The sequence below is a fragment of the Acipenser ruthenus genome, chromosome 24 (assembly GCF_902713425.1).
Source record: "Acipenser ruthenus chromosome 24, fAciRut3.2 maternal haplotype, whole genome shotgun sequence".
Taxonomy (NCBI): domain Eukaryota; kingdom Metazoa; phylum Chordata; class Actinopteri; order Acipenseriformes; family Acipenseridae; genus Acipenser; species Acipenser ruthenus.
Window position 1 is genome coordinate 2,615,262 of NC_081212.1, and position 13,267 is coordinate 2,628,528.

Below are 13,267 nucleotides of genomic sequence, written 5' to 3' on the forward strand. Positions count from 1 at the left end.
GTTTTAGTTTAGTGCACAGGCACATCTCAACAGTGCATGCACGAATACAGAGAGATCTAAGTAAGTATTGAAAGCCTGTCTGTTTCTCTTTGTATTGGATTGGAATAGCGGGTGCAGAGAAAGACGTTTCAGATCGGAGAAGGGTAACAGTGTTATGCATTCGGAGAGCTGCTGAGTGCTGCTCTTGCTGTAACTCATAATGAAGGTACATTTTGGCTACAAGTTACTAACTGCCCCCCCCCCCCCCCCCCACAGGGAGCCTGCAGGAATGGCGTGTGGATGCATTGCTTAGCAACCTGCAGTATACACAACACTGCTGAGCACAGGCCACACACACGAGAGAGAGAGAGAGAGAGAGAGAGAGAGAGAGAGAGAGAGAGGGATACTGTTAGTATTAAGAAAAATTCTTTGTCTGTATATTTGAGTTGGTTATGCCATGTATGTGCTTTGGCAACACAATTATTTTTATTGTCATGCCAATAAAGCCAATTTGAATTGAATTGAATTGAATTGAATTGAGAGAGAGAGAGAGAGAGAGAGAGAGAGAGAGAGAGAGAGAGAGAGAGAGAGAGAGAGAGAGAGAGAGAGAGAGAGAGAGAGAGAGATTGTAACCTGTATGGTCACGCCATCGTGTACCTGACAACACACTCAAACACAGACAGGTAAGCTGCCTGCCTATCATCCAGCAACGCTCCCCACACTAAGGTAGAGGCCGGTGAACGCAGTCGATACAGAGTGGTAAGGTAGGTGAAGATCGCTCTCTTCTTTACACGCACGCTAGACACGGATTGCAGCTGCAAGCACAGAGCGTGTTTATTTTAACAGTCACGTGCTTCAGACCTAGCCTAGCTTCACAGTTCCATTCTGTAACACACACGTCACAGAGTCAGTGCTTCTGCTTGGCCTCGCTGGTTAACCAGCGTTACACCGGATGCATCCGAGGCACGTCCGCACAGCCCAGCTAAGAGATATTACACAGAGTGCAGCCCACTAGGGGTTGCAAATTAACTATATATGTCACTTAAAGGTACTGTAAGCTGTACTGTAGATCTTCCAATCGGCTTTTAAAACACTCGGTGCGTTAGCTAATTGCCATTCATTGGTACTCAATTGTAAAGGTGAAGGAAGGACCGCTTTTCTCCTTTTGAAATCGACACATTAATGAATGGATTTATTGAATACCTGCCGATAAATACTTCTTAAAGGCAATTCCGAGTGGTTGTTATGAGTCTAAATCAAGTTTCAAGGGCTCTCCAACATGACATAACGAACAGGCATAATCGCTGAGTAACCTCCCGTAGGTCCGCTTGCGCATGAACGGTGCATTTCGAATCACGCGATAGCGTTTAAAAGAGCAGCGCGTCTGATTGTATTGAAACTTCTCCTGAGGAGAGCCAGCAAATAAATAAACGATCAGAAAAAGACAAAAAAAAAACCCCACATTTCTTAAAAGCTGGATTTGTACGAATCCCCTGGTAACTGACTTCTGTATTATTCCGTTACTCCCTCTGGAGTCAGACTCGGGATCGGAACAGGTGGACTCTTTTCCGCATACGCTGTGGATGTTAGTTACAGTGACATGCTTGGTACAGTTATGTTTGCTTCATGTTTTTGCTCCCATAGGAGTACTACTCACACACACACACACACACGGACGCACTCTCTAAACCACACCATGGCTGCATCCTCCGGCTGTGATCTTCTCTCAGGCTCCATGCAGCTTGCCAGCAGTGAGAGAGTCCCAGGAGGGGCAGAGCCAGACAGGGAAGGGACTGGGGAGAGAGCTCCCCCTCCTGGACAGGGCTGGAAACTCATCCTGGATGCCCAGGTCAACAGGAAAGCTCTGGAGCTGCAGCAGAGGAAAGCCGCTGAGCTGAAGAGGGAGCGGGAGGCAGGGGAAAAACTAGAGAGGCGTGTCGCAGTGGACATGCTGGCCAGTGATTGGTTCACTCCAGACAAGCAAACAGCACACACCAGGTGAGGAAAGCTGTCACAGTTCCATATTTACTGGCGGTGACTGTTTATAATAATTGATTAGTAATAGCTAGTAACCAGCCCTTGCTGTATGATCCCTGTTGTTTCGTTCACTCCAGGGCGTACCTGCTTGAGGGGCTGCTGCCTACCCTGCTGCCTGGTCTGGAGAAGCTTCTCACAGAGGCTGGGAACAGACAGCTCCTGGAGGAAAGGACTCCAGGGGGGCAGGCTGGGGCAGAACAGGAGTTTAACCCCATCAATTACCTGGCGCAGCACCTGATGAGGAACCACCCCAAGATCTGCCCCTCGGACTCCTCCCACCCCTACACCCGGGGGCTGAGGCAGGTGCTGCAGCAGCTCAAGGAAGAGCAGGTGGACTTGGAGGACAACCGGTGAGTGCATGTGCTGCCTGTGCAGAGGCAGCCAGGATTCAGTCAGACAACTGAGACCTCATGTGGGGACGGAGATAACTGTTTACATGGGGGACATATTGAAGACACAAATGCATGATAGCCACATATGAGGATGACATTTTTTTCCCCTAGAAAACAATGGGGAAACAAATTGAAATTCAATGAAAATATATATTTATTATGTGTCCATAAAGGATTAAATAATTTCAAGAATATTTATGTTCTTAAAAAAAAAAACCCTCTTAAAACCTTTGTGAATAGAATCCTTACACCTGAAGCCCCCTAGACTAGTGTCAGCACTCCATCAGCCCTTAATGGAAAACACATAGGGTGCAGCACAGGGACATTTTGTTGAGGCAAATCCACCACTATGTGATGTGGAAAAACATCCGCTGTAGAACAGGTGGAGGAGCCAAGGAATGCACAGCCAGGTTCTAGAACTAGAATCAGGGGCATGGTACTGCATTCTAGAAGACGCGTTGTTACACTAACTGCTTAACATGGGCCGTGGCTACAGACAGCAGAATGCAGAGTCTTCACACCCTTCTTGGCAGATGAAAGGTGCCCTTCACCCCTCTCCGCTGTACAGCTCAGTCTCATGGCTGCTTCTTTTCACAGTTAACGGCACCCCTAGCCCGTCTTCCTCTCATTTATATCCATTATTACCTCCATTATTTGTCTGATTACCACGGCTCATTGGCCACCAGAGTAATTTGTCTGGGGCGGACAGCTTCCCTTTTATTTTCACAGCCCATAAACCCTGTAATGTAGCAGCGGTGTGGCGCCCCTCCCCTTGATCGATCCCTCCCAGTACAGCTCAGCCAGCAGAAAGCGCCCTGCAGTCCCTTCTGTAGGGTCTAACTTTTTAACCCGAACGGTGCATTGTGGCATCTGGGTGGTGTTGTGTGTCTGTGCTGCAGGCTGGTCCAGCTGAAGCTGCAGGTTCGAGAGACGCGGGAGGAGCGGGTCCGAGCAGAGAGGGTACGGTCCCAGGTGGGGGAGATGAGGAAAGAGGCTCTGAGGGCGCAGTTCACGGAGTGGAGCCTGGAGCCAGACCAGAACCTGCAGCTCAGACTGGTGAGGGGTGAGAGTGGGCGCATTGCACACAGGGCAATGCATGCGTGGCAATGGCACTGTAGTCTAGAGCAAGCAGCAACATACTGTTCACCAGCCAGCCCAGAAGAGCTGCTAACCGAATGGAAAGCGCAGGTACTGATCCAAGCCCTTGTGATGCAGAAAGAGGCTGGCAGACTCACATGTAAATGTAGGGCAGGGATTAGATGGGATTAAACTGGGATCATGGCAGGATGATGGTGGGATTAGGACAGAGTTAGGGTCTGGATTAGGATTACGGGACAGATAATAAGAGCTGGGGTCCGTGTTATCAGAAAGGAATAAGTGGAAAGGGCCATTTTAATTACAGCCAAACAAGGATGGGGATTAAGGAGCCGAGGCTCCTGTCTATTGGAGAGAGCCAGTGTTTCACTGGTTATCGCTGCTGTCTTTCAGCACAGACTTCATCGTTTTGTTCTGGGTCACGAATCATCCAGGGAATTGGGATGGTGTTGAATGCCCTGGAGAATCGAGCTGGTGAATGGATGAATGGATGAATGGACACAATAAGAGCCCCCTCTGCTGAGCTCAGGCTGTTGTATAACACTGCCTTAGCTGTTACTGCGTGTCGATAACAAGTTTGTTTGATCACTTTGCAGGTTCAGAACGCTCTGAGGGCGTTTTTGGAGATCTCCAGCCCCGACCTGTCCCCAGAGAGCTCAGGTGAGCTTCTTTAGAGCTTCTTAGCTCCTTATTAATATAGTAAAGCTGTAGTAAGGCTTTGCCCTGCGCTGAGCTCACCCCCCTGGCTGCCTATCCCTGTCTCCCTGCAGGAGCTGGACTCCACTGACGACGCTCAGCAGACACTGAAGCAGGAGCACTTTGAGGAGGTGAGTGCCTGGCCATGTCCCTCTCCATTAAGGGCTCCCGTGTGGTGTGCGGTGCTGGAACAGCTTCTCTCTTTCTCCCTCTCCCCAGTACGTGTTCAGCTTTATCGCCGGTCTGCCCACGGATGATTTCGAGCGGTTCCTGCTGCACCTTTCCCTCTGCGCTCAGGATCACCGGCAGGAGGAACACAGGGAGCGCTGGAGACGGCCCTTCTCTCAGCTGTTCCAGGACTGCGACTGTGCAAAGGTACCGGCAGACGAGCTGTGGGGTCCCGAGGTGTGCTGGTCTGAGGCGCCGCGCACCGCTTCTCTGGTCTTTACCCCATTCATTCTGGTAGCTCTTAAATTCGGAGGCCCGATTCGTGTTCAGAAGTGAGCGGTTAGTGCTGACCACTGCCTGCCTGTCTGTCTGTCCCTGCAGACAGGATTCCTGGACAGACGGAGGGTTCTGTCCACGCTGGAGGGTTTCTATGATGGGTGTGACGAGAGTGTGAGAGTCACGCTGCACAACCCCCGGAGCTGTGAGTATCTCCATAGATTTGAAACGCTGAATCGTGAATCATGAAATCTGAAATATAGCCCTTATAAGAGAAAAGCGTTGAAAGAAATGGAATTAAAAAAAAAAAAAGTTCCTTTCTTTTCATGTTTCACAAATGAATCAGTTCTGTCCAAAGCGCGCTGGAGCAAAAGACGAGGAGGATGTGAATCCCATTGAGTTGACATTGTGCCACTGTATTGACATGCTGGTGTTAGAGCCCCATCTAGGGGGTTTAAATAGTACTGCACTGCATTTTAAAAAGTGACTTTAACAGCATTTTAAACCAGTCTGTTTCCTAATAGCTATCCATAGTGGCACATTGATCCCATGTGTCACGGTTACCATATGACAGCGTGCACACTGGGACAGTCTGACACAGTTCAGGCTGTTCGACTCACACCGCAATGCATTCTGGTAAGTGTAGTCCTGCTGCGAAAGGTACCTGAGACAGGTAATACCAGAATGCATTGGGGTGTGAGCTGAAAAGTCTGAATGGTTCCAAACTGAGTCACATGGTAACTCTGACCCTATGACCACGTTGTATATTTCTGCAGTCTTTTTGATCCCTCCCTCCCAGGGCCAGTTCGGGATCCAGGCGAGTTGGACTCCACTATATTCTGGAACGACCCCTCCGAAGCCAAAGAGAAAGAGGAGGAGCCTGCGGGAGAGACACAGGAACCCTCCCCACCAATCACAGCCAGCACAGAGACAGAGCCAGCCAATGGAGAAGAGGGGGCGGGCGAGCCAGGGGCCCCTGCAGGGGATGAGGGGCGACCCCAGTTGGAGCGGACTGAGATAGAGGAGACAGACTCCGACGAGTCCGAGGAAGGCGGCCTGGATCTGACGACTCTGGGTCTAGGTGAGTGCTGTCTGTCGCAGTTGGAAAGCCAGGGCAGGTTGCACAAAGTTACAGTGCCTGCAGATGCCCTGCCTGTGTGTGTTTGCCCCCTTGCAGAGCCTGACCCAGAGAGCTTGGGTTCCCACAGGGGGGTGAGCGCCTTCGACCACAGGGCCACGGACCTGCCTCAGTTCCTGCAGCTGCTGGACACCTTCCTGGGAGAGGCAGCCCCGGATTACGTTGTGCAGAGCCTGGTGGGGTACCTGCGGGTGGGGTACCGAGAGACGGAGCAGGAGAGGCTCATGAGGCTGGAGAAGGTAGCGTGTGGGTGGGGACTGGAGGGGAACCTGAAGGGTCTGGGGTTGGGGGAGGGTGGGGGTTTGTGAGACTGCTCCAATCTCACCAAACTAAAGGAAGATGAAACCTCCCAGCTGAGGCACCGTGGAGTGCTGAGCTACACTCCCACATGCTTGGGCTTCCTTCATTACAAGTAAGAGCTAATCTTGTGAATAACATAGTGAATGAGTATGGCAGTTAAACTAGTGCAAGGCTGAATGTTTAGTTTAGCAATCTAGACGCACGGCACAGCTGTGAGTTTGGGTACTGGCTTGTGTTACATGCCCGTTGTGAGGCTGTTCTCTCTGTGCTGCAGACGCGGAAGGAGGCAGTGTTGGCTCAGCGCCGGCTCGCCCTGGATGCCTTGTTTGAGAAGTGCGATAACGAGGGGAGCGGGCTGCTGGAGCGAGGGGAGCTGGAGAGAGAGCTGAGCCGCTACAAGGAGGGAGCCGAGAGAGGGGCCATCAGCAGAGGTGAGGCACGGCGAGGCTTCAGAGGCAGGGTTTCTACCTGCGTTTCAGTCTTTCATTTCCACTAACAGGAGTTTCCATGCTTGTGTCTCTGGTTTCCTGCTCACTAGAATGATGGCGGAGCGATTAAGAGTTCTTTGGGAATTCAGTAGAACAGAAAACATGAAATCATCATTTGAAGTCGTAACATGGGTGTGCCTGTCTGTCCCTACAGTGCGGGACTAACAAGCAGGGTTCCAGGGAGATAAAACAGCTTCTTAGCAACAAATGCACTCCATGTTCACTCCGTGTGTGGTGCTGCAGCTCAGAGTCTCCCTCGGTCTTATCTCTGGCAGCGTGGCAGTGCCTGGGCCCCCCGCGCCCCTCTCTCACCCGGGGGGATTTCCACGTGCTCCTGCAGGCTGTGATCTCGGAGCTGCCTCCCGAGGGGGGCCAGGAGGGGGGCTTCGACAGGCTGCTGCAGTTCCTGGGGGAGAGCGCCGAGCGGTCCCTGGCTGAGCGCTCCAGGGGGGCCAAGCGCAGGAAGTGGCTGCTCCAGATTCACCGTGCGGCCCTGACCGGAGGAGCCAGCCTGGAGCCAGTGTACCGAGCCGTGTTCCAGACCCTGCACCGGGTGAGAGCAGGGGCAGCAGAGGGGGTAGGAGGGCAATACAGAGGGGCAATGAGGTGATACAGTCCGTGTACAAGGCTGTGTTCCAGACCCTGCACCGGGTGAGAGCAGGGGCAGGAGAGGGGGTAGAGGGGCAATACAGAGGGGCAATGAGGTGATACAGTCTGTGTACAAGGCTGTACCGGGTGAGTGGAGGGGCAGTAAGGTGGTGATCACTACTGAGTCTCAACCGACTGAAAACAAAAGATAGATGGGATTTCTAGAGGTTGATGAAGGTTTAATGTCTGTGTGTGTGTGCATGTGTGCGTGTGTGTATGTGTACGTGTGTGCATGTGTGTGTTTGTGTGCATGCTGTCACTTGCAACCTCTTTGAAAACAAGGCAGAAAAGCCAATAGGAAGCTGCAGGGAAGGGAACGTAAGGCATTTTGCACTGAGCAGAATCGAGGGGGCATTGAGGGTGTGATGAAGGGGTTTCTAAAGCAATGCCGTTACCCATCCTGTCGCGTGTCTATCTTTGTCAGGACGCAGAGGCTCATGGGAACAACAAGCTGATCAGCGCCTCGATCGCCCTGCTGGAGGGGAACGAGAGGCTGCGGTACACGGCCTGCACTGCTGAGGACGCCCCCTACGTGCTGAACAAGGAACTGACCAGAGACATGGTGAAGGGAGTGAGATAACGGCAGAGAGACTCCTGTACTGTAGGGGGCGCTGTGAGGGGAGCCTGGGGGAAAGAGTTTAAACAACGTATATTTCCTGGGAATGCATTTCCATGACCTTTCTAATGTTTTATGGCTCTCTGCTGAGGGTTTTTCTTGGCCCCTCCCCCCAGCTTCACCGCAGTGGATGATGGGAAACCTGTGCACGTTCCCCGTGTCCGTCTCCACGGCAATGTGCAGTTCTGGAACACGCTGCGGCCCGATGAGGAGCGCAAGGGCTCGTTCGTCGCAGTGCCCCTCAGGGACCCCTGCGGCAGGGCCATCGGGGTGCTGGGCGTGGATACCCTCAGGGAGCCCCAGGAGAGGAACATCTTCCTCCGGCATGAGATCGACTTCTATCAGGTGCTGCATACTGAGTGTCTGCCTGCTGCCTCTCTCTCCTCCATCCCCCTCTCCTCTCTCTATCTCCTGCTCCTCTTCTCTGTCTCAGCCTCTCCTCTCCTCTCTCTGCAGGGAGTTGGTAACATGTTCAGCCTGGCCTTCCAGCACGTCCTCTCCCTGAAGAATATCCTCTGCATCGTGGACAGCGCCACCTCCTGGCTGTACAGCCGGGCGCCCAGCGTGCGCAGCGTGACCACGTACCTCATGGAGCCGGCGGGTGAGACGGTAAGATCCCTGGTTGACAGAACTCGCCCGTTTCACAAACTGAACGAGAGAGAGACAGCGGCCCAGGACTCTGTGTGAGTCTCTAAACGGTTGACTTCTTGTGATCCCGTGACCTGCGACCCCCGCCCCTGTGACGTTCTGACCCCCCTGTCTGTTGTTGCAGGGTTCAGATTACACACTGAGGAAGATGATGGTTCTGGACAGTCAGACAGGCCACTCCCGTCTGCTCTCCTCCCCAGCCAGCCTGAGACGCAGAGACCACCTTTTCAGGTGCAGTACCACAGGATGGGCAAAACCTACCCGACAGCAGCAACAAAACCCAGCATTTAACCCTGCGTGAAATAACACTGCTCACAATCCCATGAACGCAGGCCTTTAGACATGCGATCAGCATCAGATGTTACATGAATACGGGTTGTTAAATCCGAATAAATGAATAGGGCTGAATTCTAAATGAATCGCTTCAGAGCTCGGAGGACGCATGAGTTATCCCTGTGGTATGCATTAGCTGAACTGTAATAGCCCCCCCCCCCCCCCCCCTCTGCGCAGGGACTACCTGTTCAAGTGCTGTGACAGCTCGGAGGCACTGAGCTGCGTGGCGTACGGAGAGCAGCGAGTAGCCGTGCCGCTCCGAGACCCTGGCGGGCGCGCGCTGGGCGTGGTGGATCTCAGCTGTGGGCAGCAGGGGGCGCTGCGGCCCCACGAGCGCAGGGACCTGCAGGGGATGGTGCGCATGGTCCAGGCTGCCTGCTGCCAGCTGCTCCGGGAGACTTCCGGGCTGGCAAGGCCAAGCAGGCTACTCGGTAAGATGGGGCCGGGACAGGGCGCAAGGGCCAGGGGACAGGGGAAAAAGGGACAGGGGACAGGGGACAGGTCTCATCATTCTTCTCTACATCTTATTATCATTTGTCCCTAATCTGCTTTAATCTACCTGGCTTTGAGCCGCATTGAGCTGCTCTGAGCTTGTCTAGAGAACCCTAACTCTAATGAGGTGTGTGTATCACTAGGAAGATCCCTGTTTTAATGGTTCAGATGGCAGCTGTATTATAAAAGTTTCCCATAGCAAAGTCTAATAGAGCACAGTGAAAGCATGGCAAAGCATAGGTAAGCATTGTAAAGCGCAGAGGGGTATGGTAAAGCGTTTCAATAAACATGGCAAATTAGGGTAAACTACAGTGAACGCATTGGGTATATGCATTGGAAAAGCAGGGTAAAAAAACACAGTGGAAAACCTTTAAACATGTCAACGACCGTCTAGAACCGTTTCCTGATCCTTTAACTAACCCACAAGTTCAATGCTTTTGGTTCGGGCCCTGTAGCCAGCACAGCCACAGTAAGTATTGAGAATGCCGTCAGGGAGCGGTGATGTAATGATTTATCCCTTGTGTAACTGCCCTCCCCAGAGGCAGAGGGCGCCGGTGGGGAGGAGCGAGTGGCCCTCCTGTTTCTTCGCTTCATGCTGGAGGACCTGCGGGGTTGCGTGCGCAGACTCGACCACCAATCATTCGCCGAGCTCAAGAGCTACAAGGACCCGCCCCCCGTGGTGCACCAGGTGCTGAGGGCGGTGCTTCTGATGCTCCACCCACACTGGGAGGAGACTCCCGAGATTGACAGGTGGAGCCAGTGCAGGCTGGTGAGCTATTTTGTTGTTCGTTCTTATTACTGCGCTCAAAATGTAATGTTTATACGGTATTAAGTGTGCAGTTTTGTTTTGACCTTCAGTATTGATTTATCATTAATGTTGTCTTAACTCATGGTAGCTCATGTAGCATTGCTCCCCTTATCGAGGCAATCGTCTGCAATCCTAAACCAGATCCTTATCCAGTAATGGTTTGAAGCTGTATTAAAAACAGAATCATGAAATTGGCAGTGAAGTCTCTCTAACAGTAAGGTATCAATGCTGAAGTTTCCTCTCCACCCCCACCCATCTCAGAAGGTGAACAGCGATCTGGTCCGAAAGGTGTTGCACTTTGACCCCACGGCCCGCTCAGTGCAGGTAGAGCGAGAGGACCTGGAAGCATGCCTAGCAGGTGAGGAACCCCAGTGTCATGTGACGCCTCGACTCCGCTCAGCCAGTCCACCCTGCCCGCCTGCCTGACTGTGTTGTCTACGTGTCATTCCCTGGCAGGTATTCCCCGCGGAGAGGTGTGGAAGCACGGATCACTCCCAGCGGAGCACCTCTATAACTGGGTGTCCGTGTGTCTGTCCCTGCTGGAGCAGGCTGAGAAGCTGCGTCAGTCTCGGGAGCCAGCCCCCTCCAACTCTGACACGCTGCAGAAGGACCCCCCCCGCCCCCCCACCAAGCAACAGGAAGGAACTTAATGCCACCTGCTGCACTGTAGGAGCGACTTTTTAAAATAGACATTACTGTTCCTCTGCTGAATACGGAAGGGAAGCTCTGTGTCTGTTTGGATGAATGCATGTGTAGTATTTGTAGTTAATTAACCCATTACATACCAAATACATTTTTCTCTGAAAAAATCTGAACACAAGCTTTATTTATGTTATTTGATACATTGCATTCAATCAGCACCAAACAGTACTTTTGCTCTAGAACAAAATGTGCACCTTTTATTTTCACAGCGAGACACTCCACCTCTAAGAACAATAACAGAAGTAATCCTGCCTACCTGTATCTAGCTAGCTAAACCCCGCCCAAAAAACAACATTTAAAAATCACCTTGCTGGGAGTGTTGCAGTAAAAAGTCACACTCCACTCCTCCTCCCCCCGAAGCTGAACTGCAATCTGCCTGAGAGCATCAATCAATGTGTTGTGGCTGAGATGAGGGCCCGATAAGCAGGGAGCTGTCCCGGAGCGACCCGGACGATAATTACTTCTCCTCCCAGGCTTGCTGCAGATACAGAAGCTACGTGCACAGGAAGGCTCTGCAGATCCTGGCAGGGCTGTGAAAGGCAGTCGTCGGAACACACCGACAATAAACACGGCAGATTAGATCTTTTTAATAAAGCGTTGTGTCTTTCGTTTTCTTTTTAATAAAAACGGAATATTAAAGTTTATGACAGTATCGCTGGGGCAATTTCTTTGTGTTCAACCACCACTGTGACAGTCCAAACAGCAGTTATGATGATGATGATGATGATGATGATGTACCAGAGCCCCTGGATATGGTGCCAAGGTGGAAGACCAGACTGTGTTTTCGTATCTGGTTCGGCTGTTCTTCTGTGTGAATGTAGGGCTCTTGTAAGCTTTACATTAAGTTTATCCTGTGCGGGTTCTTTTGAAGAGAAGGGCAATGATAAAGGTTAAAGGGAATGTTTCATTCCCTGTAGTGGAATCAACAGCATGCAAACCCAAAGCAGCTTCTTCCAGACCGAACAAACCATACCCAGCACAGCAGCCCGTCAAGCAGTCACGCACAGTCAATTGAAATCTCAAATGAGCAGATTCGTCAGGATACAGGGAGGTGCGATACTGACCAGACTGAACACACTTTCTATACAGTGGTATGAAACCACACGCATTTACATTACTACACGACGCACAGCGGTCAAGTGTTTCATACAAATTATATTTATTTTACTCTTAAATTAAAAATATGCCAATGTAGTAATTAAGAAAGACAGATCTGAATCACACTGTGAAAGGATGAGGGGGATGTGACACTCCGGTCTGCAAGCAGGCACAATCCCAGAATGCCTCTGTCCTGCCTGCCTGCCACTCCGTCCTGGGACTCTCAAGCAGAGGATGAGAATGAATCCAGGTCAGGCGGTGGTTATGTGATGCAGACTAACACTGCATTGGGAGAAGGCTGAAACAACAAGAGGTGAAGGGCATTGTGGGTAAAGCAAGGTGTGGCGGACTGCTTCCTCTCCTGGCGCTCCTTCTATGTGATCTGATTGGCTGTCAGTGAGAGTTGCTCCTCCCTCCGGCGCCTCCACCTGCAGGGCCGGGTCGGGTAGTAAACAACCGCTGCCATGGCAACGGCCAGGATCAGCAGAACCAGGAAGACCGAGACAGTGAGGCCTGTGAACAACAAGCAGGAGTCAAACTGTGTCGGGTCAACGGTACCAAAAGAACAACGGCACGAGTGAACTATCCCATTTCAACAGGGCTATCCTTGCAACCCAGTGCTCTACCACACCCTGCCAGGACCACAGTGCAATATGCATTCCAAACCTGCTGTGCTGCTGGGAATGCGAAGACCTGCTAATGGTTCTGCTATGGTTGGGTCAGGGTAACACACTGGTACTCAATGCTATCCCAGTGGTGTATTTCAAACTTTACCAAAAAAACTATCCCCTCCTCCCCGCTTTCTCTCCGTGGATACAGGGACCCCCACCTGTGTCTTGGTGCCCCAGGATGCTGCTCTTCTGCTTCGGCTCTGAGTCCATCCCCTCTGTCCTGGAGTGGTCAGTGGTCAGCTGGCTCTTATGCCCCGCTCAGTTCACAGAGCTCTTGCAGAGGAAGGGGCTGGGAAGAAGCTTGAAGGAAGCCTGCAGCAACGCCACGTCGTGCTCCCACACAGCCTGCGGCACGGAACTGCTGGAAACTGCAAATGAACCACAATGGCTCCTGTTTCCAAACCTCCCCCTGCTCTTTAACTGGACTTTGCTCATCACAAGACCGTGTAACAGTAAGTGCACCTGTGAAGCACGGTAAATGCACAGGGCACGCACGGAGAACACTAAACAACGTCGAGGCGAAAACAGAGACGTTCCACCAGGGGGCTCCACTGCGCTATACAATGAAGAGCAATTTAATAACTTACACGTTAGTTTACACCAGGTGTGGCTCAAACCTGAGATATATACATATAATGTTGTTAAATGCTGGCTTAAATAAATAAATAAATAAATAAATAAA

The 13,267-nt window shown here is 51.7% G+C and overlaps 2 protein-coding genes and 1 long non-coding RNA gene across 3 annotated transcripts; 2 read left to right on the forward strand and 1 right to left on the reverse strand.

Moving 5' to 3' along the window:
• Positions 1–369: 369 nt before the first annotated feature.
• LOC131700622 (EF-hand calcium-binding domain-containing protein 5-like) lies at positions 370–7,819 on the forward strand. Its single transcript, XM_058999137.1, has 13 exons — positions 370–743; positions 1,624–1,977; positions 2,094–2,366; positions 3,308–3,464; positions 4,100–4,163; positions 4,215–4,330; positions 4,419–4,574; positions 4,749–4,848; positions 5,443–5,724; positions 5,821–6,020; positions 6,356–6,512; positions 6,845–7,122; positions 7,642–7,819. The coding sequence occupies exons 2-13, from the start codon at positions 1,676–1,678 to the stop codon at positions 7,795–7,797; spliced, it is 2,241 nt and encodes a 746-aa protein (XP_058855120.1). The 5' UTR covers positions 370–743; positions 1,624–1,675; the 3' UTR covers positions 7,798–7,819.
• Positions 7,820–7,862: 43 nt separating this feature from the next.
• Positions 7,863–11,579, forward strand: LOC131700494 (EF-hand calcium-binding domain-containing protein 5-like). Its single transcript, XM_058997969.1, has 7 exons — positions 7,863–8,178; positions 8,290–8,442; positions 8,606–8,712; positions 8,992–9,245; positions 9,846–10,075; positions 10,376–10,472; positions 10,571–11,579. The coding sequence occupies exons 2-7, from the start codon at positions 8,302–8,304 to the stop codon at positions 10,762–10,764; spliced, it is 1,023 nt and encodes a 340-aa protein (XP_058853952.1). The 5' UTR covers positions 7,863–8,178; positions 8,290–8,301; the 3' UTR covers positions 10,765–11,579.
• A 375-nt stretch (positions 11,580–11,954) lies between these two features.
• LOC131700496 (uncharacterized) lies at positions 11,955–13,168 on the reverse strand. Its single transcript, XR_009308382.1, has 2 exons — positions 12,744–13,168; positions 11,955–12,427 (listed from the first exon to the last, which is right to left on the reverse strand). It is a non-coding gene; the product is annotated as an uncharacterized LOC131700496 (long non-coding RNA).
• Between the last annotated feature and the right edge of the window lie 99 nt (positions 13,169–13,267).

Coding starts and splice junctions, on each gene's coding strand:
- LOC131700622 (XM_058999137.1), top strand. CDS start 1,676: ATGGCTGCATCCTCCGGCTGTGATCTTCTCTCAGGCTCCATGCAGCTT. Junction 1,978..2,093: donor AAGCAAACAGCACACACCAG/GTGAGGAAAGCT, acceptor CGTTCACTCCAG/GGCGTACCTGCTTGAGGGGC. Junction 3,465..4,099: donor AGAACCTGCAGCTCAGACTG/GTGAGGGGTGAG, acceptor ATCACTTTGCAG/GTTCAGAACGCTCTGAGGGC.
- LOC131700494 (XM_058997969.1), top strand. CDS start 8,302: ATGTTCAGCCTGGCCTTCCAGCACGTCCTCTCCCTGAAGAATATCCTC. Junction 8,713..8,991: donor CGCAGAGACCACCTTTTCAG/GTGCAGTACCAC, acceptor CCCTCTGCGCAG/GGACTACCTGTTCAAGTGCT. Junction 9,246..9,845: donor AAGGCCAAGCAGGCTACTCG/GTAAGATGGGGC, acceptor TGCCCTCCCCAG/AGGCAGAGGGCGCCGGTGGG.